This window comes from Ascidia mentula, chromosome 1, assembly GCF_947561715.1.
Source record: "Ascidia mentula chromosome 1, kaAscMent1.1, whole genome shotgun sequence".
In the NCBI taxonomy this organism is placed as follows: domain Eukaryota; kingdom Metazoa; phylum Chordata; class Ascidiacea; order Phlebobranchia; family Ascidiidae; genus Ascidia; species Ascidia mentula.
In genome coordinates this window covers 19,524,992-19,552,284 of record NC_138566.1, presented here as the reverse complement: position 1 = coordinate 19,552,284, position 27,293 = coordinate 19,524,992, and the positions used below count along the sequence as shown (strand labels likewise).

At 39.9% G+C, this 27,293-nt stretch overlaps 3 protein-coding genes across 4 annotated transcripts; 1 reads left to right on the top strand and 2 right to left on the bottom strand.

Moving 5' to 3' along the window:
- Positions 1 to 379: 379 nt before the first annotated feature.
- On the bottom strand, positions 380 to 21,677 carry LOC145917726 (unconventional myosin-IXb-like). The gene is made up of 38 exons (XM_083002999.1): positions 20,763 to 21,677; positions 20,070 to 20,164; positions 19,952 to 20,014; positions 18,293 to 18,389; positions 17,952 to 18,101; positions 17,661 to 17,825; positions 17,228 to 17,347; positions 16,086 to 16,220; positions 15,755 to 15,870; positions 15,414 to 15,555; positions 14,102 to 14,285; positions 13,775 to 13,859; positions 12,542 to 12,686; positions 12,065 to 12,145; positions 11,865 to 11,996; positions 11,126 to 11,452; positions 10,807 to 10,898; positions 10,564 to 10,713; positions 9,298 to 10,421; positions 8,995 to 9,173; positions 8,551 to 8,726; positions 7,900 to 7,974; positions 7,479 to 7,626; positions 7,325 to 7,393; positions 6,839 to 6,974; positions 6,577 to 6,725; positions 6,262 to 6,417; positions 5,891 to 6,055; positions 5,632 to 5,737; positions 5,311 to 5,449; positions 5,099 to 5,243; positions 4,920 to 5,037; positions 4,478 to 4,715; positions 3,939 to 4,082; positions 3,503 to 3,655; positions 3,154 to 3,245; positions 2,215 to 2,443; positions 380 to 1,949 (listed from the first exon to the last, which is right to left on the bottom strand). The coding sequence occupies exons 1-38, from the start codon at positions 21,570 to 21,572 to the stop codon at positions 1,838 to 1,840; spliced, it is 6,942 nt and encodes a 2,313-aa protein (XP_082859125.1). The 5' UTR covers positions 21,573 to 21,677; the 3' UTR covers positions 380 to 1,837.
- Positions 21,678 to 22,494: 817 nt separating this feature from the next.
- On the top strand, positions 22,495 to 24,621 carry LOC145904024 (TBC1 domain family member 24-like). 2 transcript variants are annotated; one of them, XM_082992248.1, is made up of 2 exons: positions 22,495 to 23,452; positions 23,507 to 24,621. In XM_082992248.1, exons 1-2 carry the CDS (start codon positions 22,640 to 22,642, stop codon positions 24,482 to 24,484), a joined length of 1,791 nt encoding a protein of 596 aa, XP_082848374.1. In that variant the 5' UTR covers positions 22,495 to 22,639; the 3' UTR covers positions 24,485 to 24,621. The 2 variants fall into 2 exon arrangements, with proteins under 2 accessions (XP_082848374.1, XP_082848366.1); XM_082992240.1 differs by having other exon boundaries at positions 22,495 to 24,621.
- Positions 24,622 to 24,666: 45 nt separating this feature from the next.
- LOC145904036 (GPI alpha-1,6-mannosyltransferase 2-like) lies at positions 24,667 to 26,732 on the bottom strand. Its single transcript, XM_082992260.1, has 6 exons — positions 26,671 to 26,732; positions 26,382 to 26,602; positions 26,082 to 26,233; positions 25,848 to 25,999; positions 25,645 to 25,788; positions 24,667 to 25,578 (listed from the first exon to the last, which is right to left on the bottom strand). Exons 2-6 carry the CDS (start codon positions 26,484 to 26,486, stop codon positions 24,731 to 24,733), a joined length of 1,401 nt encoding a protein of 466 aa, XP_082848386.1. The 5' UTR covers positions 26,487 to 26,602; positions 26,671 to 26,732; the 3' UTR covers positions 24,667 to 24,730.
- Positions 26,733 to 27,293: the final 561 nt, after the last annotated feature.

Below are 27,293 nucleotides of genomic sequence, written 5' to 3'. Positions count from 1 at the left end.
GTTTGGTGCCCAACGGATGACGGTGACTGTATAGTCACCACAAAGTGGAAGTCTTTGCTTGGCCGTTTGGTCTGCAAAGTTCGTCTTATAGTCACACCAGCTGCACTGATGAGACCTTTTAGGTCGAAACAGTGGCCATCTGTCTGCAGCTTATACACAAGAACATTGTCACCTGACAGAAAATTCTTGGTGTTCTATTGTTGAGATGCAATCATAATTGTTTTTAATTTTGTAAGATGCGTTCAAATTAAATTTTGAATTAAAAGTTCAAAGCGAATTTAAAATTAATATAAGCTGTCGATAACAGTGTCTTGCCGTAACCTTCAAGACCAACTTTCACCGGGATTTCTCAAACAACTACATAAACACATTCCGCGGCATTTATTTATTTGGCGTTCAAAATAATCACGTGTGCAGGTCATGGAAGATTCAAGAAGCGATCAGTCGGTTAGAGGATCGAGCAAGTGCTTGCGCGCTGGAAACGAGTGATCAATTGCTGACAAGCGTCGCGGACCGGGAAGAAACGTGAAATAAGGGACCAGATTACGTACCGAGGATATGCATAAGCTTTGGTAGTCCAACTTTGTTTTACTGCCGTACAAAAAGCGCGCGAGGAAAAGCGAATGGGAACGTAAAACAGAGATGTAAAGAACGCGACGTTTAATAGAATCTAATCAGTACGCGGTGTATAGGTAATTGGGGGATTACAAACGCGCGCGAAGAATTGTGAATTTGAAATCAGCAACAGGTTATTACAACAGTCAATACAATTGTTCCGCATTTCATGTACATACGTCATGCGAGACCGTGGATACAGTACCGATATTTAATAGGATGACGTGTTGTTACATAAGCGAGTGGGCATCGTGCTTGGATTGAGACACTTTGGTAATGGGTTTGGTAAGCGCCCATAACGCGACACTTTTGCATAATGGTTTAAGCATAGATAGGGAATGACAATATAGGCCATGGGCTTAATCCCGACCATTTCTTTGGTTTCCGTGGGAGAAGTACCGTGGATGGGTGGGTGGCGCACGGGACAATGATCCATTCTAGCACCTTACAAAATGAGGATGCGACAATGAGCTTTTGCACAAAGCGACGATATGCGCACCACGTGACACAGTGACACAAAAACAGGGCGAAACAAACTGACGTGGAACGACGGCGATCACGTGGTTATGCTACGACACCAGCGGCAATCACATGCACATGAATATAATATATATATACATATTTATAGACAGACATCGAGACTAGAGCTAGCTGAAAATGTAATGGCCAAATTGCAGCAGGCGAAAGCGGCGGATATGTTAAAGTATGGCTTTGGCGGATTAAAGTCGCCCGCTCTGAAGCGATTTGCGCTTGATATCCACATTCATTGGCTAAGCGACGTGACGTCATCGCCAATGGGTAAAAGCACATCGAAGGCAAAAACGAAATTGTCGTAAAAAGAGTATGGAACATGGTGATATATGGCATGAGCGAAAAAACACATCTGCACGCTTACCAGCGTCTCTATACAAATAATATGTGTTCATATGACAGTAGGCAAATGGAAGCACACCACTCAAGGGCGAGGTCGGTTAAAAACGTGAACGCATAAACACTGATACGCGGGCGACGCATTTGTCCGCATGTAAAGGGATAAGAACAATCAGGAAACGGACACCGCCTCTGGCCTAATGATGTTAGTCACAAGCGCACATCGCTTAGTTGAAACAGGAATCGATATTTAAGACCGCACAATCCATGTCCATCGATGACAAGACCCCAGCTTACACCACTCGGAGTTATAAGGAAGAAACGGGCACGGCAGTTGCATTGGATTTTCTGCTCACACGGTCGTCACTTTGCCAATCTGCAATTTCACTGGGGTACTGCCGGGGGTCGCAGGGTTTCCCCTCTTACGATGTGGCCGGTGAATGGGGTTGCGCATCACCGATCCCCTGGGAGCCAACATAAAAAGTATGAATACTGTCATGAAATGAAATATAGCTAAAGGAAGGTGGTGTTTAAGCATAGTAGGAGTCTAAATAGAGATATTTTTAACCATATTAATTCCCCTTCTGCGGGTTTGACGAAAATATCAGGCAGACAAAAGGACACAAAATTTGATTTTTACGCATGTGTGGCAAACAGCGAATAAAAAGAGGCACAAATAAAACGATGCAGGCATTTAACCTCGCCGAACAAAACGGCAAACGAACATACCGAGAAAATGAATCCTTATCAGATTTGGCAAGCGACGAGAAGCGTCTCGTTTTCCCCTTAATGACAGGTGGAGCAGCAATCTTCCGGAGGACCCTCGTTTCCCGAGGTGTGAGTGGGGCTGGTGGATTGTAGATCGAGGAGGCGTATCGTGCTGGTCGACGCCGGGGCGGTAGCTGGCTCACGCGGCGCTTATTAAGGTGGAGGAGGAACTCATTGGAGGACGAGGAGGCTGGATGAGGAATCAATTGTGATGAATTAGTCGGATGAGGGGAGAGTAAGTACCGGGCGTGCATATAGGTTTGATTCGTGGACGATTTTTTTTTTGAAAGATATAAGATGTGATCGCTGAAACTACTTTCTAAGGTACTAAGGGTAAGTGGATGAATTGGGAAATTTGGGGATTTCTATGAAGAAGGCGGGGGTTTAAGCAATATGAATTGGGTCTCAGTATATTCTACACACCACACTTTCCTTAAGAGAATTAGTTTTAGGAGCAATTGCTTAAAACACAAAAATTGTCGCCCGATTAGGGGCTAATTAAATACCTGAACTGTGTAAACTGGATACTACTATATTTATTATGCCCAAGAACTTCAGCTGTTGTTTTGTTATACTACTATGCATGACGTACTTAAAATGGTTTTTGTAGGCGTATTGCATTCACGCCAAATAGCTACGTAGAAAACTAAGCCATTTAACAAAGATAGACCGTAACTTTCTTCCACAAATCTATGGAGAAAAGAATAAGAAAAATAACATAAAAAAATTAAATTAAAAACATGAATTAATTGAACAAAACAAAAAGCAAATAAACAAGAACATAAACAAATTAAATATTTTTGAAAAAGGATCTCTATAATTTATCTCTACGCAGCAATAATTGCTTCTACAGCTACGCGATTATCGAATTGTAGTTGGGAAAAGATTTGTTTTGATTACGTGTAAAATCGGGAATATCGTCGTCGAAAAAGCGCGCGTTTCGACTTGTGGTCTGCGGAGTCAGACTGGGAAGCTTCGAGGTTAGAGTTTCTCTGCAAGGAAAACATAAGTTGGTTTAATATTTCCCTCCTTCTATGGGCCCTCTTCGCTCCTGCCTGTTCTCTCATGAGCACGGATTTCCGAGATTAAAACAAACTCATGAAAAATGATAACAGAAATTAACGGAAACTAGCAACGAAACCAAAATAAACAAAATGACAAAAAACATAGGAAAAAAAATAACTCAAAACGAACTTAAAAAAAATAAAACAAAAAAAAATCAATTATATAGGTTTCCATAGCAACGTACTTTCTGCTCCTCAACGTTGCCATCTTCTCCTCGTATTTTTTCTCTTCAGACGCGAGGTCGACGTCCTCCTCTTCCACCGAATCAAGACGACGTTCGCGAGTCGACCTTCTGTTGGTCGGCGAACGGGGGCCGTCCCTAAATGAAGGTCGAATCCTACAAAATAACACATGTTTACCTTTGGATGAGGACAAGAAGCGATGATTTTTATTATAACGAAGTAGTGGATGGTTTTAAGAATGACGAACACAAAATAACCTTAAGGGCTTACCTGTGTTCGTTTTCCACGTTTTCACAGTAATTTAAAACATGGCAAGCAACAAAAAAACATAGACGAAAGAGTCCAATTTTGTCCCGTTCAAGTGGTAATAAATCGTATACTTACAAGTTTGGAAGACCCTCCAGGCATTGTACAACTTTCGAAACAAACGGAACTTACTTTTTTCGCTTGCCTTTGCCCATAGACTGCCTGATCTTCTGAAGTCGCTCGTTGGTCGAACTTTCCACGGTTTGGATATCGTTGATGCTTTGCAGAGTCTCGCGGATTTTCTGAACTTGCTCCGTGATCACGATCTCTACTCCCCTGTGTTAATAACCATAAGAAGTTATCATACACGAAGTTACCGTGAAGTGTCTCCAGTTAAAATTGATCGCCTACTATAAGGTTTAGGGTATTACTATTAGAGAATGACAACTTGATACATTTCAATGAATTATCTGCTCACATCCATATACATACATCTTATGGTTATTATCCATATACATTCCCCATATTGCCTTTTTTCGGAAAGGCGGTGCTAAGGTATGATATGCCGTTATAGCTTTTCTCTGACAAATCACACTCAACCAATAGGTATATATACAGCACACACTGTACATCCCCACACTAAATACGCAGCAGGGCCTTCATGAAGTTTTTTTTTCACACGTCTGTAATTCACTTGCAATCCATCGGTCTAAGATCGAGCTAAAACCTACTTGGTCATGTCGCCAACTTGGGCGGCCGCCTCGATGGGAGCAACGTGATCAGGCGGAGAAATGAAGCAGGGCGTGAAGACGATGGCCAGGTTGCTAGGCGACATGCGATTGGTCGGTTCCTGCTGCGCGACACGAGCCAAGTGGAAGACGATCCTCTCCATGGTGGAGTAGTTGTGCTGGGGAATTCCCTCGAGAACGTGGAACAGTGAGTTGACTTTCTCACGTTCGCTGCTCAATCCTGTGGGAATGAAGAGGTTCGCATTTCAGTTTACGCGAAATATACGCGTAGTCGAACCAACGCCAATGCTTTTTTTACTAAATTTTGGTCGAAATGCGTTTAACCGAACGTTGGACTCATTAATACACAAAAAAAAAGATTAGGAGTGCGTTTTGGAAATTTGCATAACGTTCAGTGGCTCAATGCACAAAAGATAAGACTTACTTGAGGCTTGCAGGAACTCGAAGTATTTGTCGTGAGGAACAAGGGGTTGGGGCAAAGCGCGGAGGAACTTCTTGAACACTGCTGCCACCGTGTGGATCTGATAGTCGTCGAAATTGACCTGCGTAAAAGTTAAACATAAAAAAAAAACAAGAACTTATCAAAGTCAACGCAAATCGTACCTTTTCACACTGAATGTCTTTGTTCAGTTCGTCTTCGAGATGTTTAATCTGAGTGGCCGCCGCTGATTTGCGATATATCCCTTCCTGGTAAATCCCGTTCATTTCCATGTAGCTGATGCACTTGTCCACAAACACTGGCACCGAGCTGCAAAAAAACACAAATTTAACCTCTTGAAAAACTCTCAACAAATGCACATGCAACCACGTGTCACCTTTCTTGAGACAGCAGCGAACGAAGACTTTCGCCAAAAAGTTTTTTAGGTTTAGCGCCGGGTCGGTCTCCTTCCGGTGATCCGCTGCATCGTTGCCCCAACTGCTTGAGACACTTTTTATGGCAGGCGAACTTGCACACTGCAACAGAATATAGTCGGTTGGAAATCTTTGCAAATTAATTAATTACGCTTACTGTCGCTGGTAAAAATTTTCCCTCCATAAAAGTTATAACATTTCAACCAAATGTTTGAACACTTCGAAGCACATATGATCACTGATTATTTTCAGGTTCGAAAAATGTAGGATATTGGTCTACCCACCTTTGCACACCAACCCGGACTCCATGAGCCACATGGCGGTGTTGCACGCCTCGCATACTTGCGTCACGCCCCACTGAACAGGATGAAAGCGATGACCCAATTTTTCCTGAAACAACAGTAAAATTATCAACTTTTACTTCATTTTTTTAAAAACAACATTCTTTATACAGCTCGGCACGCAAAATAATTTTTTGTAGAGATTGATTAAATTTTGTATTATAATTATTTTAACATCTGCGATGTTGCGACTAAAATGTACCGTGACGTCATCTTTTCCCTTCTTTCGCTTGGCGCGAGATTCTTTTCCGCCCTCTTTGGGTAGGACTTCGTTCATGAACTCGTTCATGTATCCGCGAAACCCGTTGACGGCCATCATGGCTGCGTATTCGTCCAACTGATACGTCCTGGCCGTCTTCTCCAACACCTAATAGTCAATAATACTTCCTTTAGTCTTTGGCATTAAAAAGGAAAATTCACAGAGACTTTAGTTGTTACTGTTGATGTAGAAAACTAGTATTTATACACGCTGGTATAAGAGAATGTCCAAATTGCCAATTTGAATCACGAAATTCTCGTATACAAGTGTTGCATGGGATCAGGTAGGCAATAAAAACTTGATGCAAATCAAACCTGTCGAAAGTTGTTGATAATATCCTTGTAGCGGAGACCGTTCGTTCCTCCGCTGAGTTCAGTTAGTGAGTAAAGTGCTGTAAGGTTGGCGCAAAACTCGTCGAGCGCTTTTTTGAACACTTGATCGATCACGTTCGAACCGACAAAGTTCATCATCTGATATAACAAAACCACGTGTTTTTGTCACTAATGATTTGCGATTTCAGGTCTAACAGTAAGAGCTACATTGATTCCTTCAACACTGCGTTAAAGGTAGGTTACACAAACTGTTGCAATTTAACCAGGAAATATCTTGGTTTACAGAATTAATTTTACTTTTTTTTTCATGAAGTTGTCAAGAAGAACCAGCTCCTCTGTACGCGACACAAACGTCTTAGACGACACTTCTTCCGCCACCAGAGAGCGCACTTTCACACTGTCCGCCTCCTCGCCAACTTTGCTCGCTGGAAGATTCGATCCAGGCGCTGTTGACGAACAAGTATTATTAAAAACTTCATTAACAAAGCAACGGTCCAAAACTGTCTCATCTCATTTGCACGTTGACCTATTTATAAATAAACTATAGTAAATCCGAGGCAACCTGGTTCAACGTGGGAAGCATTGGCGCCATCGTGCGACTTCTTTTCAGTGAGTGCGTTGTATTGTCTGCCTCGATGCGATCCCAGAAAGGTTTTCCGCACAGCGTCCATAAAACCTCCGCGTTTTCCTTCGGCCTGTTAGACATTCCAACACAGTAGTTAATGCATACGTTTTACCGTCGAAAACACAACAATTCAAGTTTAGTTTTAAATAACAATGGAAGCCCAACCTACGATGAAAATCCCCTCGGAGCTGTAGAGATTGAAACACAAACAACCAATCTTTTAAACAAAACTACCAACCATACAGTCACGACATATAATCAACTCATATTTCATCCCAGAATAAATTGAAACACCGCTAAACAAAACAAACATAATACAGAATTAGAATAAACTCGTAAATTCTGATTGCTGCGATATATTCCGAAATTTCGGATTGTTCGGAAATCAGTGTGGCGTGGTAATAAAACCTTCTAACTTACAACTCCCATTGGTTTTGGTTTTTCCTCATCTTCTTCAGCTGTAGGCGCATCAGAGGGAAGCACGCCACCCTGCAAACGAAAGAAGCATCACAAAACAAATTCCTTATTCTTGCGTCGGCAACGTCAAATGGTAGAAGAACAGTGTTTGCAATACCTCTTCCATGCACTTTTTGGCGAAAGCCTCTGCCGGACTCATGGGGAATTTTCTATGTACTGGGTCAGTTGAAGGAGCGTGGCTCATGTAGACTTCAATAGCGGAATTGCTGCGCTGACGGCGAGGACGAGTTTTGCCGGTGGTGATTCTACAAATTCAAAGTTTTAGAGGTGACCAAAGCGCAATATATGCACCCTCCATCTCAGCGATCTCCTCCCATTGCGTGCTGACAGTACTCAAGCTGAAGGAATAATAGTCGACTGTCCTTGTGACTGTATTTTTGCGTTGATTCGACAAATTAAGTAACGTTCCATGTGTTTTTTTTCAGAATGCTTTACAGACAAAATGTGCGCAATTGGGCCATGAAGTTTTCGCACACAACAACTGTAAAAGATCCAAGGAGCAAAGTAACTTTGCATACCTTTCCATCGAGACGCTGCGTGGAAAGATTTTGTCGTCACTTGGAGATGAAGCTTTCTCTTCCACCGCTGGTTCCCTGTGAGCGAAAACAAATATTGTTATTGACTGTTGTCACACCCAACTGTCCTAACTATCATGATCCAATGGAGAAAACAGTCAAATGTCGTTAAACCGAACCCTGAACATTGGGAAACCCGAATGCGTTTAACCCGCTTTGCGACAAAAAATTTCTAGAAGATGATGTGTGTTCAGGGTTCGGTTCAACGACATTTGACTGTTTTCTCCATGGGATCAGATGTGTTAGATGAACGCAGTAATATTTCATGCAATGGCATGGTTGCTTGACCACAACATACCCCATGAAACCACTGAGCTCCTGTAGCTCAGTTGGTAGAGCGTGGGGCCAGGTTAGCCTAGGGTCGTGAGTTCAAACCTCACCGGGAGCTTGACTTATCAAATTTTGCTTCGACTTGTCAGGAAAAAGTGGCTGATTTATGTATTAGACGTATTATTATTTTTTATTTGGTTAATCCGGATTCCCCGCTAAAACGGGATTTTGTGATGACTAAACCAAGTAGTTCGGATTAACGAGGTCTGACTGGGTGTATATAAGGCAGACATAGGATTTTCTGTTGTAACACTTGTGTCTTACCGGCCGGGAGTATTGGGAGTTAACGGGGGCGACGATAGATCGGTGTCTGTGTAATCCGAGGAATTGCGGGAGAGCGGTTTGAGGTCGTGCAGCGGCATCTGGTCATTCGAGAGACCGTAAGAATCCATCTTTTCCTTGAGCACCGACATTTGTTCGAGTCGCATCGACGTTAGTTCCTTCGCAAGATATTAAGGTTAGAACGTCCGTTTACGAACTGTTCACATATTGTGTAGAGCATGAAATTTTAATTGTATGCGCATGTTTAACTTCGCAAGGTGTAAAGGGGTTGCGGTAAACCCATGTAAACGAAGAAAAAGGAAACGGTTAATACTCTTCCAAGATACTACACAACACATTGTGTTAAAGTAAAGGGCAATATAACACGATGTATATTTCTGGTCAAAACTCTAAACACACATTTTCTTTAACAGTCGACAGATTTACATCTCGGATTTTTCGGTCGTGCTTATTTTCCCGTTTTGCGCCTTCCTGGACCCGGTCGAGATCGCGCATTTGTCTCTCCCTCTCCACTCGTTGGAAAGCAAGCCACTCCTTCTGGAGCAGAGCGATCTCCTTCGCTCTCTGCAGATCTCGCGGCAAACTTAACGACTTCCTCGAGGCGTCTGCGGGGCAAAAAAACACAATCTGACAATATGTTTTGGTTTAGAAATTTTTGTGAAATAAATACTTCTTTTAGTTACTGTCATACGGACGTAAACATGGACACAAAATATGTGCGTGTAATACCTGAAAGTAAACGCGGCTTGGGTTCTTCTTCCTCTTCACCATAGATAAACGTGTCGTCGGAAACATCTGGTAGAATTTTCCTCCTTTTCGTCTCCATGGGAGACATTTTGTTGACCAACTTTTCCGGGTCGCTGTAACTTTTGTGAAGCGCCTCTTGCTGCTGGACGTTCGAGGACGTCGCCGACTGTGCGGTTTCATCCCGTATAAACAGGTATTTTTCTGGTGTGCTGTCCTTTTTCGATTCCTTAACAAGGTTATATGAACCGCCATGCACAAAAAGACCATCCGCCTGGTTTCTGGCTTCTTCCCCAACGAGTTTGTTTCGCTTTAGCGCACGTGGCTGGAAAGGAACTGGACGAACTAAGTCTTGTTCGCTCTTTTTTTTAAATGCTGCTGCCATAAAGAAGTCACCAGCTATAGGCGGTTGAGTGCTTGATGGTCTGCTGGTTGCCGTTTGTTCGGCTTTATGGTTGGTCAAGGGGACAGAGCTTGGCGACTGGTTAGTGCTAGCGTCATCAAGTGTCGTGTTGGTTGATTTGGTTTGCTTGGAGAAAGGTTCGTTCGATTCCAACTGCTTTGCTGCCTCCAGAATGTCACCAGCGCTCGCTCGTCGGTGTTCGCCGTTAACTGTAGGAGCTTCGAGCACCTGTCTGGTTTCTTCTTCTGGTTCCCCAGTGCTGGCAACTTCACCATCATCGATGAAATCAAGTTGCTCGGTGATATGGTGCGGTGGTTTGAACGAGGGCGTGACTGGTCTGTGGTTGGAAAAAGCATCAACCTTGTCCAAATCGTTTTGGTCCGAAACGGGTAGCAGATGCTTTTTGGTTTGGTCTGTATTTTTCGAGGCAGCAGAGGTGGTTGCGGCAGGGACTTTTGTTGGTAAAGATTGGTCCTTTGATTCCTCCGCCAGACGTTTGGATATTGTTGGAACAATTGTTGGAATGTGTTTGTTACTTTCAAGTTGGTTAAACTGAGGTTGTGGCACACTACTGGTGTCTTTATGCACGTCTGGAACTGGAATTGGTGCTGTCGACGGAATGGTTGGTTCTTCTTCACAGACAGGAATGTCTGCAGATCGCTCATCTAAGGAAATTTGTTCCTTTGCTGGAGTGGAAACCGCTTGCCTGCCAAAATTGTAACATTTGTATTACAATTGTACCCCTGCGTACGAAATGTCCTGAAAATACGCACAAAGTGTATTTTAAAAAACAAAAGCACGTGTTTCAAACTCTGAGGTTTCTCGAACTTGCTTCGGTCCCAACTTACATCTCCATTCTCTCCACCAATTTCCGCGCTGCAAAACCTCGGAAAGTTTTCTGTACGACGATGGCAGCTCGCATGCGTAGTCTATTGCGCCTCCATGCGGATTGGATGACGGTCGCACTGCTAGATCTTAGCTCGCTTCTTCTTCTCGCCCTGCATGGAGACACAAGATGACATCATTTTTTTCGAGAACAATTGAAACTAAAGGTAAGTTCTCATTTCAAAAAAGAGAAAACATGAACTTACTCTTTGCGCGCTAAGTATCCGCGACAATGAGCTTGTAGGCGAACCAACACTTCAAGCAATAACCTTTGTCGCTTGTAATCGTGCCAAAATTCCTGAAAAGGCAAAACTGTTCAGTACATTTTAAACGAGATAAGTTGCCAAACAAATGTGTTAGCTCCAAGATGCCGTAATTTTTCACGGAATATGGACACTCTGTCATTAACGAAGATAACAAATTTAGGACCAAAAAGTTTAATACAAAAACATCCTGTATTTGGTATCGTGTGAATATATTAGTGCGAAATATTTCGCAGGAAATTGACGACCAAATTTTAGAAACCTGAATAATGCTGGCAGCTAAATGCCATTCCTCGATCTGTTTCTGCGTCTCCACCATGCGATAGAACGACTGGATCTTGATCGCTGCCTCGCGAGCGCGCACGTAGCGCCGTCTGGCGAGAAAACGACGAGCGCACGATTGACACAAGATGACGCACCGGAGCACAGTGACGTGGAGACGCTCGCGCAGGATTTTGCAGGCGGTGTTGCGAAGAAAGGCGAGAGTCTGACCAATTTGAAAGTGGGTTTGCTCCTTTAGGTCGATCGTGTTGAGGAATGTGCGGATCTGAGTGAGGTCGAGGTGATGAGTTTTCGGCGGGAAGAGAAGCTGAAATATATGAAGTGGGATCTGATTAAATTATTTCCAATTTTCCAATGTAATAAATGAACGCGCATCAAATTATTAAAATAAAACACACGTAAAATGCCATTGTTTTCCAAACACCTGTCCCAGTAAAATAACCATGCAACGTGGAGATATCAGAAACCACAAACTAAGTGACGAAACCACACAAAACCCTTTACTTCTTCGTGCAATTAAGAGGCCTAAAACTAATCGTGTTTCTAATTAAAAACAGCAATAACATACATTCCAAAATGTGCAAAAGATAAAAAGCACGGATAATAAGTAAACGTATTTGGCAAAATATTCAATGCAAAACGCTGCTTGAAAAGTGTAAATGACACGTAAAAGCGAACGATAAAGCAGTCCATATACAAAAACAAGCTCAACAACAAACCTTGTATTCCTGCAGGAATTGTACAGGTGTGAAATGATTAGGATACTTGGACTGTTGGAGTTGAATGGTTTGAAGAGTTCCCGAACACCGGAGCTGGTGAAGCAGCAGATTCTCGTCCAGCTGGCGAGGTATCTGTGTTGGTGTGAAGTTTGAGAATAGAGAGACCTCTATTTCGGGACAGACAGCGATTCAGGACTTACTTTCTTGTTGTTGGGTTGTATGCAGCGGACGAAAAAGGGATTTGCTTTGCCGAGGGCACTCATCAATAACGCCAAAGATGCCTATATAGAAGTGGTAATTTTAAAGGTAAAGAAGAAGACATGTATTTACGCAGTGAAGTTGTTTTCGTTAAATGATTAGTTGTCTGCTACTGCCACAAAGTACGTTCGGTTGATAAAAGGGTATGAACTGCAGAGGCACGGATTAATTAAGATGAGTTGTTCGGGCTCTTTGTTTCAAAAACTTGCAATTTTCGAAACTAAATGAAACATAATTGGTATTTCGTTGTTCAACAATTTTCAGTTTGTTCGTTTTATTTCACATCTCATCATTTTTTAAGACTTCCAACTTTGCTTCTAATTCATCAGCACAAAATCGATACCAGAAATGAAAGTAACACACAAAGTACAGACGGTCTTGTCTGACTGAAGACGACCTTATAGAGCGTAGACAAGTACCTGATGTTGTTGACCGATGCTGTTGGTTTTCTTCTTGGCGCGCGAGGTGACTGTTGGCTTTCGCTTTCCGTACATACTTACATCCCGAAAGGAACTCGAATGTTCGTTCGTCTGTTTCACAGGACGGTGAGAAAGTCGAGCGCGGCTGCGGAGAAACGGAAATACGTGTTTGTTTTTCTGTGCGTATGGCGGTTATACGAGGGTGGCGGGATATGTGCGAGGTTGTTTCGGCCGAGAGCAAATAAGTTTTCGGTGTCCGGTTTGCGGGGGCGGCATTCGAAGGTTTCGACCTAACTCAACTTGTAACGATTTTTCCGACGCCCCGGTCTAAAGCTCAATGGGGTGAAGAAGATTAATTGTGGTAAAAGTAATAAATTTTCCAACGATTCACCGATATAAAACGACCATGCACTTTGTTGGGAGCTTGCACTCCTCTTTACGCAGCGGAAGCTAAAAGTTTGTGGGCGGGGAAAGCATGGTTGTTGTTTTGTTCATAATCGCATTCATGCCGGCGCCAACCCAGGATTGGATTCATTGGGTGTTGGCGGGATTACAGAAGTAAATGCCTACGACCTTTTCCTTGTCCTCCCTTTAACACCGGAACTTCGAGCAGTACGTATGATGACGTAATGTCTAGCCGCTACCGGCGCTCGAACTTGTTTTGAAGATCAACGTGTTTGTCCAGAGAGTGCAGTACATGGAATATACGCGTTCTGGGAGTGCTCGAACCCTTACGAGGACAAGGCTTTCGAGGGATCTATTTAATATCTCGCTGAGCGCGGTTGAATCGATATGATTTCGATTAAAGTGTCTGCTATGAAACACAGTATACCCCGGGGACGAGCGTTATGATGGATTTACGCAGATTGGCGGTTCCTGGTTCGACATGAAGGTGCATCTGGCGCTAAAAGGATGTGGTTTTATTTCACCCCAAAAACCATTGAAAAGAAACGGACTTCTCGACAATTAGGAATTTACAATACGTTTTCTGTAATTCATATAAAGGAGGAAAAAACCGTGAATGTGTTCGACTAATCCGACAATGAACGCAACGTGATGCTGACCAAAACAAAGTCGAGTTTTTTTAAACGTTATAAACATGCCAAACTGAACGCAATTAACATATTGAACCACAGGCAAATAGACACAATAAACTACACCAAAATATTGTGTTTCGTCCCAGAGCTTGCAAAAAAACGTACTGTGAGATGTTAAACAATATGGAAAACTTACAACTTTTTGTGGACGTATTCCGCCTGATGATCTCTACACTCATGCGCTCCGTTCCACAAAGTGCTCGAGTGTCGTTTTGGTGCATCTGAAAATTATAATGGAACATATTATTGCTAACGTTTCTTCGTAACATTCAAATATTGTTGAAAGAAGGGATTGTATTGACATGAAAAATACTCAAGATTTTAACAAAATCGTTTTACAGAAGTTGGTATAATTGAATTAGTCATCGAGTAGACGGGGTTTAGCGCGCACCGTATGTACCATGATCAAAAAACGAATAACATTCAAGAACAGTTTGAAGACAGATTTCATTGTAATCCGCACCTTTCATAAGTTGCTTGGAATTTTTGAAGGCATTTGAAGCTCTCACAACCGCTCTGAGCACAGACCAGCGGAAAACGGCTGCTGGGGATTTCGAGATCACATCCTGGATGAAACTCGATCGGGAAGTTCGAAGCATGAGGATGATGTCCTCCCGAACTTGGTCATGATTCTTCTCTCGAAAGTTCTGGAAAATATTGTGAAGCTCGGTCTGGTTGAAATGCGTTTATTTCAAATTGCTTTTCGTATTAGCTAAAGACCGATGGATCTCACTAAACAAAATACAAAAGCAACATTATTTCTTCTTTTTTCCCCCTAAAAATCCGTAGGTTAACCTAAGAATGGTAGTCTTTGGTTACGCACACCCAAAGCTCATTAGATAAAACACAAAAGTGACAAAACCCCGTTCTCACTTAAGCCCCATTTTTTTGTTACATTCGACCGTTAACTTAAATTTCCCTTTGTGACAATACCATTGTTGGCAGGTAACCGTCCACACCGTGAACTTAAGTTTGGTTGCTAAGAACATTACGGCCTAATTTGGCAATTTACTTGACTTTACAGACGCTCTAGGTCAGTGTTTCTTAACCTTTTTTGGATCACGAACCCCTAAAACATTGTTTGAAAAGCTATGGACCCCTTTGCAAGAAACACATTGCAAATGTCGAAAAATTTAAATTCGTGGACAGTGAAACCTTATGGACAGAGGAAAAAACGTGGATTTTCGGAATAATTGTATATCGTTTCATGGACCCCTTAATGCATCTTCTCGGACCCCTGGGGGGTTCATGGACCCCAGGTTAAGAACCCCTGCTCTAGGTGGTCCGTTAAATACAGCTCTTGTTACATTATACTCGACATAGATAAATGTGTTCGACAATTCGCTACGATTACCCTTAAGTAAACGTTCCGCTCTATGTAGGTAACATTTATCTCAGACGGAGCAAAACAGTTGTCAGCCCCATCCGCGTTAAATGCGCAATTACCGGGATTTTTTACTATATCAACACGTCTTCGAAAACAGTGGCTACTTTAAAAACAAGAAAAACGGACCAAGGTTTAAAATGTAAATTTTTTTGGGAAATTGAACATAATTATTTTGTCTGTTATTAAGAGGCAACCCATAAGATCAACATTCTTGAAGTGCCAATAGCAACTAAAAAATTATGAGCATCCAGCACATGCTTTGCGGGCAGCCAAGCCCACACAAAACCAGTTACTATTGTTTCGGCCGATTACCAGTGCTCAGCGGTCTGTCCAAACCGCGGATTTAAATCTGAGCTCAAACAATTAAACGGAACCGAGAGCAACTGACCTTAATCTGGTACTTTACTTTGCCGGCGTAGTGCTTAATTATAAAGGCGTCCTCTTTCACCACTGTGGTTTCGTAGTAGGGGTTTCGACTGTGCACTCGATTGAACTGAGCCAACAGGGTTTGATTGTTCGCCCCAGGAAAGCTAATACACAATCAGAATTGGTTAATTATGTACACGATATTTAGGGCAATTGCAAATAAAATTTTGTACTACATTGTTGGCACAAACTTATGTCGGTTTTAAAAAATTGTTCTTGAGTCAATGGACACTTTGTGCGCACAGTATTTTGTAAGTGCCAAGCTCCAAAGTGTGGTACTTGACACATGCAGTTATGACTCACTTTTCATCAATCAGATAAAATAGGCCAGTGGGCTTTTTTTCATACAACTCAAGACAACCAGAGTTGTCAGCATAATCCACTTCCTTCCACAGCAAACCCTCACTCTTGTACACTTCCTACACATGGAAATAAAGGCATAAAAATTGAAATTCACGTTTACAATTTGGTTTAACAGTGGGCGACATGGCTATGTTTAAGCCTACAGCAAAACAGTGTGGAATAAAACCTAAACCAATGTGTTTTGCTTTCACTTAACTTCTGGTTGATGTGGAATTATATGTTAATGTACAACGTGCGGTTTGACGTCAATTTACATATTATAAAACTGCACCTGCTCCATTTGGAAGGTGTGCTTAATGCAGTGGTGCTGTAAATGTTCACTGGCATAGTTTATGCAGAACTGCTCAAAACTGTTGAATACAAAATCTTCGAAACCAAAGATGTCAAGAAGTCCAATCCAGCGACTCTGCAGAACAGAAAAAATTGAAACAAAGGGTGCAGAACATGTGAAAAAATGCCACATGAAAATACAAGTTAAAAATGAAAGTGCCAGCAATGTTTGCTAGCCTCGCTACAGAACAATGCTACTCCTAAAACTTAAATATTTGTCTCATAAAACACCAAACATTATGCTGGGTCACTGATATGATGGATAACTCCCTTGGATACAGAGTTCTTCTTTGACTTTGTAAAGTCTCTAATTTTATTTACGTACATTTAAATAAGTGGGAACAATGTGAATGAAGAATAAAGGAAATATGTAGTCATTCTAGCATTACGCATACATGATAGTTTATGGGTGGAATTTCAACTTCCTCTTATGATATCCTTCTTCCTATTGTAATGTATAGACAGTTAATTTAGAAATAGATGGGCACCACACATATCATCCATATACATAGTAAACACAATTATCAATCAGCAACTTTAGAAAGGGAGCAGTTAAAAAACATGATCACAATAAACAACAGAAGGTTTTAGCAATTGCTTGTCATCTCAAGTCTAAGCTTTTAATTGAAGAACCATTTGGCTTTGAATAATACTTCATATAAGTGAGGTCAGAAACAAACAAATGTTATGTTTAACATGTGACAAAAAACTGATTTACAAGACAGTTATGGACAGCACTTGTTTGCAAATGACGTCAGTCAAACAAGGATTGGTTACTTGCACCAAGGTGCCAAATACTGTTAGTAGCACAAAGGTTTAACAATATTTAAGTTCATAGCTATGTGATGTAGAAGTGTTGCGGATACAAAAAAATGTACTATAGATATATCTTCACATTTTACTAAAAAACGTATACATACATATTTATAGAATGGTTGATAAAGTTAGAAGTATATTCAAGCACACAGAAATATTTTTGCATGTCCATTTGATAGTGTTGCTTGGCGAAATAAACTTTTGAATTTAACAAACAAACCATATCATGTCTAGTTGAAGATTAAGGAAACACAAGGGTAAATCAACCTGCGCTTGTAGTTTGCTATCTCTTGTTCTTTGGGCCAGTGCCATGTTAATGCTGTTGACTGCCCAGTCAAAGAGACTTTGGTAGAGCGCTTTGGCCATGGCATCCCTTGTGGCCTGGGCCTGCAACAGGAATATTTATTTATTTACTGAAGTTGAAGCAAATATAAAAGATGAATCATTTTCCGGCATGTGTTTGTCCAAGGAAATCGCCAAATGTCTGAGAAGGACGTTACAACTGTTTGTACACACAAATGTAAGTAGGTTTTATGTGGGTGGTGCTGTCACTCCATGGCACACCTTTTTTCATACTAGTCAACCAGAGTAATGTTACGCTGTGTGATTACCATAGCAGTTAATCAAAAGTCAATGGCAAATTAAAGCAACAAAAAGAGAACGACTTTACATTGGAAGCAATATTAACAAAGCCACAAACCTCATTGAGTTTTAGGTCCAAGATAAACCTGTCACCAGCACCTGCTCTAGCCTTCCTGGTTAGGAGACATTTCTTCACGATGCTCGCATCCAAAGCTAGCAGCTTGCTCACGCTATCCAAATAGGACTCATTTTCTATCTCCAAGGTCTCTTCTCTGCCCTTTTTCTGCAAAATAAACGTCAGTTTTAATTATGTCAAGTCTTTTAATGAACCAAAAGATTGTACTGTTTGTGGAGCTGTGAAAAGCTATGCTGTTTTGTTTAAAATACAATTAACTAACTTCACAGTTACCATTCTGAAAGTGACATTTCCAAGAAGTAAAATAGCAGCAATCAGCTTGAAAATGTTCTTCTGGGCTCCACCAAAGAAGCCAATGATTTCCATGGCTTGTTTCAGTCTTTCAAGTTCAGCAACAGCTTCATTACTGCTTATCATGTTAGTCTAAAATATATCAAACTCAAAATGCTGATGTAGTTTAACTTTAAACAAGCCTTTTGACGTTAATTTCAAGGAATGTTTGCTGCCATAAATATAGTACTGTTTTGAGTTGAAATATTCAAAGATATATTTAGGGGTAAACAGAAAAAAGTCATAGGTTTGGGCTTGTCAACTGTTGGAATACTGTCACGTACTTGTACATAGTGATACTTGTTGTTGGATTCCAAATATAACTCTTTTAAATCATCTTCATTTGCTCCACACAATAAATAATAGAAAATATGGAAGTTCCTGCAACAAATATCAACCACTGAGTGATTGTAGGCACTAAATGGTTCAAATGGTAATATTTTTTAAAACAGACTAATACCATTCATCATATTAGTTGGTTTAAGCCATGCTAACATGCCTGAGTAATTGCATGAACTTGATGTTTGTTCGAGCTTTAAATTCCCCACCAGTATTTAACCCAAGTTATTGTGTAGCTATTACATTGGGAAAACACAACAGATGATATATTATTTGTCATCAATGCCAGAGGTAATGTTTAATACTGTCAAGTTCCAAAAACACTCAAAATAATATTGACTGAATAATATGAAACATTGTGATCATGTTTAACCTCAGGCAAACCCATACTACATTATGAACCATGTATTTTTCGGGTTTTCGAATGTTCAACCACACATTTACCAAAACATACACAACCCTTCATATAATAGCTTTACTATTAAATACATTTAATATTTCCCAGAGGCATAGCATAACAGGAAACCAAATAGGGCAAGAAATCCACTGAAATATCATAATCATGTGTTTGTACACAATGGTACCAGAAAAGTAGTAGAAGTGAAATTCCCACTGCCACATTGGATCACAATCCCAAAGTTTGTGGCCAAGCAACTTTATAGAAAGGGAAAGTGGCTTTGAAGTGTCCAAACACAATTCCACTGTGTGTAAATAGCTGAGCATGGCATATCATAAAAAGAGTGAATGCATGGTTGGCCATGTGTAAAGTGGTAAGTGGTGAAGTGAACAATAAAACGATAAGTCCATGTAGATGTTCCCAAGCTTCAAACAATCCAACCCACACTAAACAGTAGCTGTATGTTTTCCTGTTACTATGCTATGACAGAACCAAAATTTTACCTATACCCAGGGTAAATACAGATAAAGTTATTGAATAACTTTATACTTAAATTAAATTCTATAGATTTTCACAACTATTCAATATATTTTCATAACAATAAGCAGACAAAGAAATGTGAGCATGAATAAAACCACCATAGTTAAGTGTTCAATGCCTCAATCAATCAGCACTTGCCAATATTTTTTGTGCAATGCACCAAGCGAAGACTATTGTGTAGAAGTTTATATGACACCTTTGCAACATGCCTTGTGTTGCAAGATTATGGATGGTTGGAGAAGTCAGACCAATGCATGGAAAACATGGGTTATATTTAGTTGGTAAATGTGGTTAAAACAGCAAACAGGGCCAGGTCTGGTCCCATACAAAACGAAGTAGGCATATATGTATACAAAGACAAGTACAGTCTGTACAGATTTATAAACAAATGAAGAGTCCAAAACCTCTGGGCAAACACACTTTAAACACAACCTTCTATGTCACAGAGAAAAGCAAAGAGAGGGTTTGAAGTCACCAGCAATCTTGAATAACTAACTCCCTGTGCCACAACACCAAAATTTGAATAAAAGATAAATTATTCAACTGATATTGTTCCACCAGCTTCCCTGGACAAATTTGGTTATGATTATTGCTAAGCTAAAAGGCAACTGTTTGATACATGTTTAAAACATATTTGAACATTGAACAACATATTATGAATCTTTACCGTTCATTCAGTCCTTGGTGAACAAGCCTGGATTTCTCCAACAAATATGTCTGTATGTCAGCACTAAATATAACAATGGGGGTTAAAGAAAATTAATGTGAGAAATTTGCTGCCTTACCCTGATAAAAGTCCACTTTCATAAAAGTATATCCTCAAAAACTTGCCAAATCTGCTGCTGTTATTGTTGTGCAAAGTCTGAGCATTCCCAAGTGCCTGTAAAGTTTCAGTGGAGTTATAGACAATGTAATTGAGAACATGTTCATCAGAGAGTGCCAAAATTATACACATAAAAACAACAACATCATGGCACACCAAGGAGAATGTCCATTTGTTGACAACAGATAAATGTTTAAACTATGCATCACATTACTAAATATACATATATTGTTGTTTTTTTGCAAAAGGATACAAGATGTTAGACAACCAACGTTTCGCTAGCGACAGGATAAAGGGACAGTACTTAAAAATGACATCACAAAACGCAACACACGTAGAAGTAACACGGCCAATAATGATAATGAGCTGCAGACAGGGCCAATGTTTTGACATATCAGGTCTCATCAGTGTAGCTTTGTTACAGAAAATGGTCTTGCCACAAGGTCTATGCATGGCTAGCTAGCTAGCAACTCAGTATTCTGTTATCTCGCTTCACTGGTGAGACCTGATAGGTTGGAACAGTGGTACAGCTAACTTGTGCAACAAACATTCCTGCAAAATGTTATCCTTATACAAATACAGGAGACTGAACAACCATTACACATTGCCACAGTTGACATAAAAGTTTTTACATATTTTTTACAGATTGTCTTACCTCTAAAACAGGGACACATCCAACCAACATGTGCTCAACTCCTGTCATGTAACTTTTTTGACAAAGAGCCAAAGTGTGGTGAACCAGAAAATGAGTGGCCTGTGTTTTTCCAGAACCAGACTTTCCAGTGATCACAACACACTGGTTTTGTTTGTCCCTCACCATTTTGGTGAAGGCAGAGTCTGCCACTGCATAGATGTGGGGATCCAAGTCCTCGCGCTTGCGACTTTGATACATGGTCATGTATTTGGGATTATAAATAGCAAGGAACTTGTAAGGATTTATGGAGATGAGAATTTCACCACTGTATGTGTAAATTTTGTCCATCTCAAATCGAGATTTAAGCACACCCATAAGTTGCTTTTGCGTTAAATCCGGCAAAAGACAAAGGTCTGAGGTATCATCTTTTGAAAGCTCCGATGCAGACAAAAAACCTTTCTCAACCATATTTCTTTGTTCTGACTCCTTGTCAACTTTTGCTTGCCACTTGGTGGCACCCTTGTATAAAACGATACCATCTTTATCTGTTTGGCGCAACACGAACTTGTAGTAGTGTTGAAACTGCCTTGGCCATAATAGCATTCGCTGTACTGGATAATCAGAACCAGCCAAAACTGACTCCTCTCCCCTCTGTTGATGCATTTCTACCAGAACATAAGATTTGCCTTCTTTTGTATGAAGTCTTGATAACACCTCGTCGACAACTTCAGCCGATGTTGTGTGCTTTGTGGACATGACAGTCTCGACAGAGTGGGTGCCGGTGACAATGTCCGGGTGGACATGAATTGCATACTTTTGTTCTGTACCCATTTTTTCTTTTGCTCAATGCATAATAGCACCATTTACCCACTTGCATATGGGTTTCAACACATATGGATTTATAAAGACTACATAACTGCAGCACATGCCTACAGTTGCTCCTTTAAAAAAAACATATTGAAACAAAAACTAAAAAATGTAAACCATCCATGCCATGAACATGTAGTTTTATTGCAAGATTGTAGAATAGGCATTTTGGTTTATTTTTCATTTTATATAGGCTACACAACAAACTACCCTTCTGACAAACACAATAAGTGAAACTTAAAAAATACAAACAAAACATAATTTTTTACAATTTTTATTGTCTAATTGTGTACCAAAATATCTAACCATTTGCATACATATTTCTTACTTTAATTCTGTTTCTGATTGGGCATTTGATGTTATAACCATTCGCGACATTAGAAAAACGATTGCACTTCCAAACAACTCCAAGTCTCCAACTCAGTCAGTTTGCTTAATCTGACACGCTTTGTTGCACACGTTTTCTCCCCACCACCAGACATGCATCACTAACTTTTAATTTTAACGTATTGTTTCTGTGCGCAAAATTTCACACATGCATGTACATTGTACAAATTACCGATGTCCCTATGCAAACTAAAGTTTGGATTTTGAACAATGTAAGGCCTGGAACAAACGCTTTCAGATAATTCGGAACTTCGAATGAAATCGAATGAATTTGTTCGTCAAATCGAATTGTTGTGGCTCCTTCAAGTTTCGTTTTTATTAATTTTTTTTGTGAATTCTTTTATTTAGCTTTGACATGAAGATGTTATTCTCCAAAATTGGTTCAAATAAAATTGCTTTAGAGAAAATATTTCGATGGTGAGGTCACGAGGTTTTCTGTCTTGCGTAAATGTTGTTGATCAACAAACCACGGACGCCGACGACTGCGCGTAAAGAAGCGTCAGTGTAAGAGCTTTTGTTTGATGTGACAATTGTTTTTTATGCTGCTAGGGTAATATTTTTGGCCAGTTTTACTACATTAGTAAAATAAGAAGCATTAGGTTTGTTAACTGCTACATACAATCTTGAAAGAGATTGCTGGCATAATGCAGGATGGAGCAGGAGATGTCAATGCACCCTTTTCTAGATTCGTTGAGGTGCAGAAAATTCTTGAGCTTATTAATGGAAATATTAGACCGGCATCACCTGCCACCGTCACAAAAGTCATCGCCCTTCCCACAAGTCAAAACAAAAAAGCAATGAAAACATACTTGCGGGAAAAGTTGTTTCCAGTTGGACATGACATCAGGTCAGTGCTTTACAAAATGCTGGCAAAGCGAATTGATTGCAACAAGTCAATGTTTAGTGAACATATGTATATGGATTTTATTTCTGAAAACAGTTTGAGTGACAGTGTTTGTCATATTCCATTGCCAAATTTTGTGGATCAAACAAATGATTTTCCTGTGTTTTATTTAAATTCAGCTGGTGTTCTGGAAGCTAAGAAAATTTTGGCATGTATTAGCTTCCATTTTCCCCACATTTCCTTTAGCCCAGTGCTCCCCTTTGTTGTATCTCTACTCTTACACTATGATGATGATGCAAGCCAGGTCTTTACTCATGCATGCCATGTGATTTTTGCAAACTCCAGGTCTATTCATTACCTTGACCAAACCAAACAGGAGTCAGTTGCATCTTCATTGTTGTTGAAGGAATTGAGTCAAAGATATGCAGCCACTTCACATAAAAGTCTATTAAATTTAACATCTGATCCGGAAAATGTGTACAATCAGTGGTTGAAGTGCCTGTTTCTTGGCCTACCATTCCAGATAGTTGTGATAATATTTGATATGTACCTGCTTGAAGGATACAAAGCTCTTTACAGAGTTGCCCTTGCTATCCTGAAGTTTTACAGAAAGGTTGGTGTGTCAGATCCTTCTAATATTGCAAATGCTGTATTTGAGTTTTGCCAGGTGCTTGACAAAAAAGTGAGCACTCCACTTCTCTTTAGAAAGGCATTTAGTTTCAAGCTCCCATCAAGCAAGGAAATAAAGAAGATGCATAGAAAAATTGAATTGACTCTTAGCCACAAGCAACTGGATTCTGCACATGCAGTATGCCACCGGAATCCTTGGGATTACCTCTCCACAGTTAAAAATGTGAATTCTAGCATTGTGAATGAAACATTTCTGTCAACTGTGTACTGTTGGATACCAGAGTCTGTTGCTCTAAACAAACCTGTTTTGTTGTTTTCAACAGAAAACAATGGATATAACATGAAGACTTTTTTTTCATGTGTAGAGGAACATGAACCGACCATATTACTTATAAAAAGTGTATCTGAAGAGGTGTTTGGTGCATACTTGTCATCAGCATGGACAGAAAGAAAAGATGAATGTGGTTTCTTTGGCACTGGAGAAACATTTATTTTCTCTCTTTTGCCAGATGCAAAAGTTTACAAATGGGTGGAACTAACGAAATCGGACAGTTTTTCGAAAGGTGAAAAAATAAACCAAAAACCAAATGGATCCATGAAGATCAAGGAAAAGGCATTACCACCTGTGAAACCTCCAACCGGAAGTTCAAAGGACTCCAGAGCTATAATGCTGCCACCAATTCATCATGAATCAGCATCACACAACACCAGTCAAGAAACCCGCATTCCAGAACCCATTTCCCTTCCACCCTTAGTTGGTCATTCCATAATCAACAATGAGTTGGGAAACACCAAACTTATTGACTCCAAAATAAAATCGGATATGTTCATGATGGCAGACTCCCGTGGCATTATAGTTGGGGGAGGGGGTGGAAACTATGGACTGTTTGTTGATAATGAACTGAAGCAAGGCTCCTCCAACAGCTGTGCTACATTCAACAACAAACCTTTGGCTTCTGGAAAAAAATTTACTTGCTCTATTGTAGAGGTATTTGGCTTTGAAAATACTGTCTAAATGTAATTGTTTATATTACTTTTGTGTGCAATCAGCAAGCTGCCATGTATTTTGGTTTTAAATCCATTTATAAATGTTACACTTCGTTGTGTTAATGTTATTTACCTATTAGTTTTGTTCAGTGTTGTTATATGTCATCAACTTCTAGGTATTGAACTTGTGAATTGTTAACAAAATATATATTTCACCACAACATCACTGTTTTCATGTATTTGTTCAATTATGAAAACCATGAGTGACAAGATCTTACGTCCAAGGTAAAAAATTTACATGCAAAATTGTGCCACATAAAAGGTACGAAACAAAATACAAAACAATAACTTTGGATTTGACTGAGAGGAATTTGAAATAAGATGTACTTAAATGATACTTATCATAGGAATGAAGGTCATTGTAGATAAAGGATGCAGCTACCCAATATGGAAATGGAGTGCTGGACATAACCATTCTCGTCACAACTTCAACGTGCATAAACAACAGTGCAAAAGTCACTAAGAACACAGTGTGAACAGTATAACAAAATATATTTTTAACAGTGAAATATAAATTTCCAGCAACTTTTTGTTTACTTTTGGAAGAATTTGGTAAAGAAAAGTTCAGTCCAAGACACAAAATTTCATTTGCGTTTGAGGTAAGATAAATAAATGCTCCATACAGGCAAAGAATTACAGTAGGTGTTGCAAGCAAAAAGTTTGGAATTTTTCTTAATTTGTAATATTTAAACAAACCCAAGCCCCAGTTGTGTTTTTGAATGTGGTTGTATATCGAGGGGGGATATTCACAACACCATGTAGGTGCTTCACTGCAACTTAAAGTCCACAGATTGTAAGTGCAGTAAACAATATACCCATGCAAGTTCACCAACACAAAGGGAAGAAATATCAGAGAGCAAAGAAACAGAAGCTTGCAGATCCATTTTAAGATAACAAACACTTTCCGGCCATTCCCCAAGTCAAGCAGCATATTGGCAATGCCGAAATATGCAACAAAACCCATATTTATGGTTCCATTTGAACGAGTAAAAGAACCCAACATAAACCACAATGAAGCTTTCAAGGTTTCCTTCTTCTGTATTGCCAACAGACCCTTAAAAACTAAAATACAAATACAAGAGATTTTAACTTAAAAAAATCTACTGGCAGTAAAACATTTCCCATTACCTAAAAAAGCAAACAGGGATTCTGTGTAGACAGAACTGAAAAATATTGAAGCTGGATTAAAAGAAAACAGAATAGAAACTACATATGCAAATTTTGTTGACTGAAAGATGAAGAAGGTCAAATCAAACAATGTGCACGCCGCTCCTGGAACATATGTAAATCTTGTAAATGGTTTACAGGATTACAAAGTGCATTCCACTCACCTGTGAATAAAATTGCATTTAGAAGAGTGGCAGAAACCAATGCACAAGTCAAAAAGGAAAGAAATGGAAATAATGAAGAAAAGGCATCTCCCAGCCCACGAAGCATCACAGGAAATAAAGGAAAAAATGCAAATGTCTGTGGAGTGGTATATCTGCCAAATCAACATAACCATATAATGAAACATGTGTGAAGTAAGCAAAATAATATAAAAAGTAAGAAGATTTTCAGGGTACCCTTCATCTGCAACTGAAACATAATATTTTGCATCCCATTTATGAAATCCATCCACTGCAGACCTTAAAAACCAATCAAAGAATCCCACATAAGGGGCTTCTTCAGGTGTATAGGCATCGGCATTATGGTCGGGAACAAAGTTCGCAACGACCTGTTTTTTATACAAAAAAAATTATTAAAAACCCACGTTACGTTGTGAATATTGCAAACTGATGGTAAAATACCCGTTACACTAGATATTACGAATAAAACATACAAAGTAATTAAACACAGTCGAAAATTTGATGTATTACACCAACCTGCAAAATGAAAACAAAACAACGGGAGAAAACGGCGATACGCCAAACAGAGGCCCGGTTTGCAGGAAGACGAAGCATGCCTGCCAGCATGTCAACAATCAACATGTGCCAAACAACAGCGGCTGAATGTTACAGAAGTGTGACTCGACTTCGCGAGATTTTTCCTTGACATGCAGCGATTTGGATGAGGATTAACAATACAACGTTTAAAACACAATTACCTGAATCAAAATTAAATGATTTTAGTTAAATCATGCAGCACAACATAAAACAACAAACCATTTTTTACCGTAATAGTAACGTATGCCGGAATAGGTAATAGGTGTTTTAATGTCCCGAGCGTATGCCCGCACGCCGGCGTATAATGAAACAAACAAAGAATGAAAGAATCCGCGGGGCAAAGCGTGAGTGTGGACCCGGCCTCACTCACATGCAAGTTTTGGATACCTTTGCATTTGCGCAAATATTTGTTAAATTTAAATTTTATAAAATATCCAACTTTGTTTTTTTAGTTTCGATACCAAGACTAAAGTATACTGAACTTGTTTCAAAGTAATTGTGCATTTCTGTTGTGCAAGAACATGCTCCCTTTTTTGAGTTAGTGGTTACGTAATTTTGTCGGTTTCTGAAACATTTGAATGGCGCCAAAGAGTTTACTTTGTTTGTTTGTTATTTTACAGGTTTCGTGGTTTGCGCTGTTTTCTGTTTGCTTTGCTTTACTTTTAAGTTTGCAAAAATTATTTACGGGTACTCTGCGAATTCACCTTTGTGTTATCTTTTTGTGACAAAAACAAATCCGTGTTCCTTGCTTTTTTTTGTCAGGAGACGTACATAACTCTGTCGTGTTTCTGTCATGTCCAATTATTCTGAAGACGGTTTAAACGCAATTATGAACTTTCCAATCTGGTATAT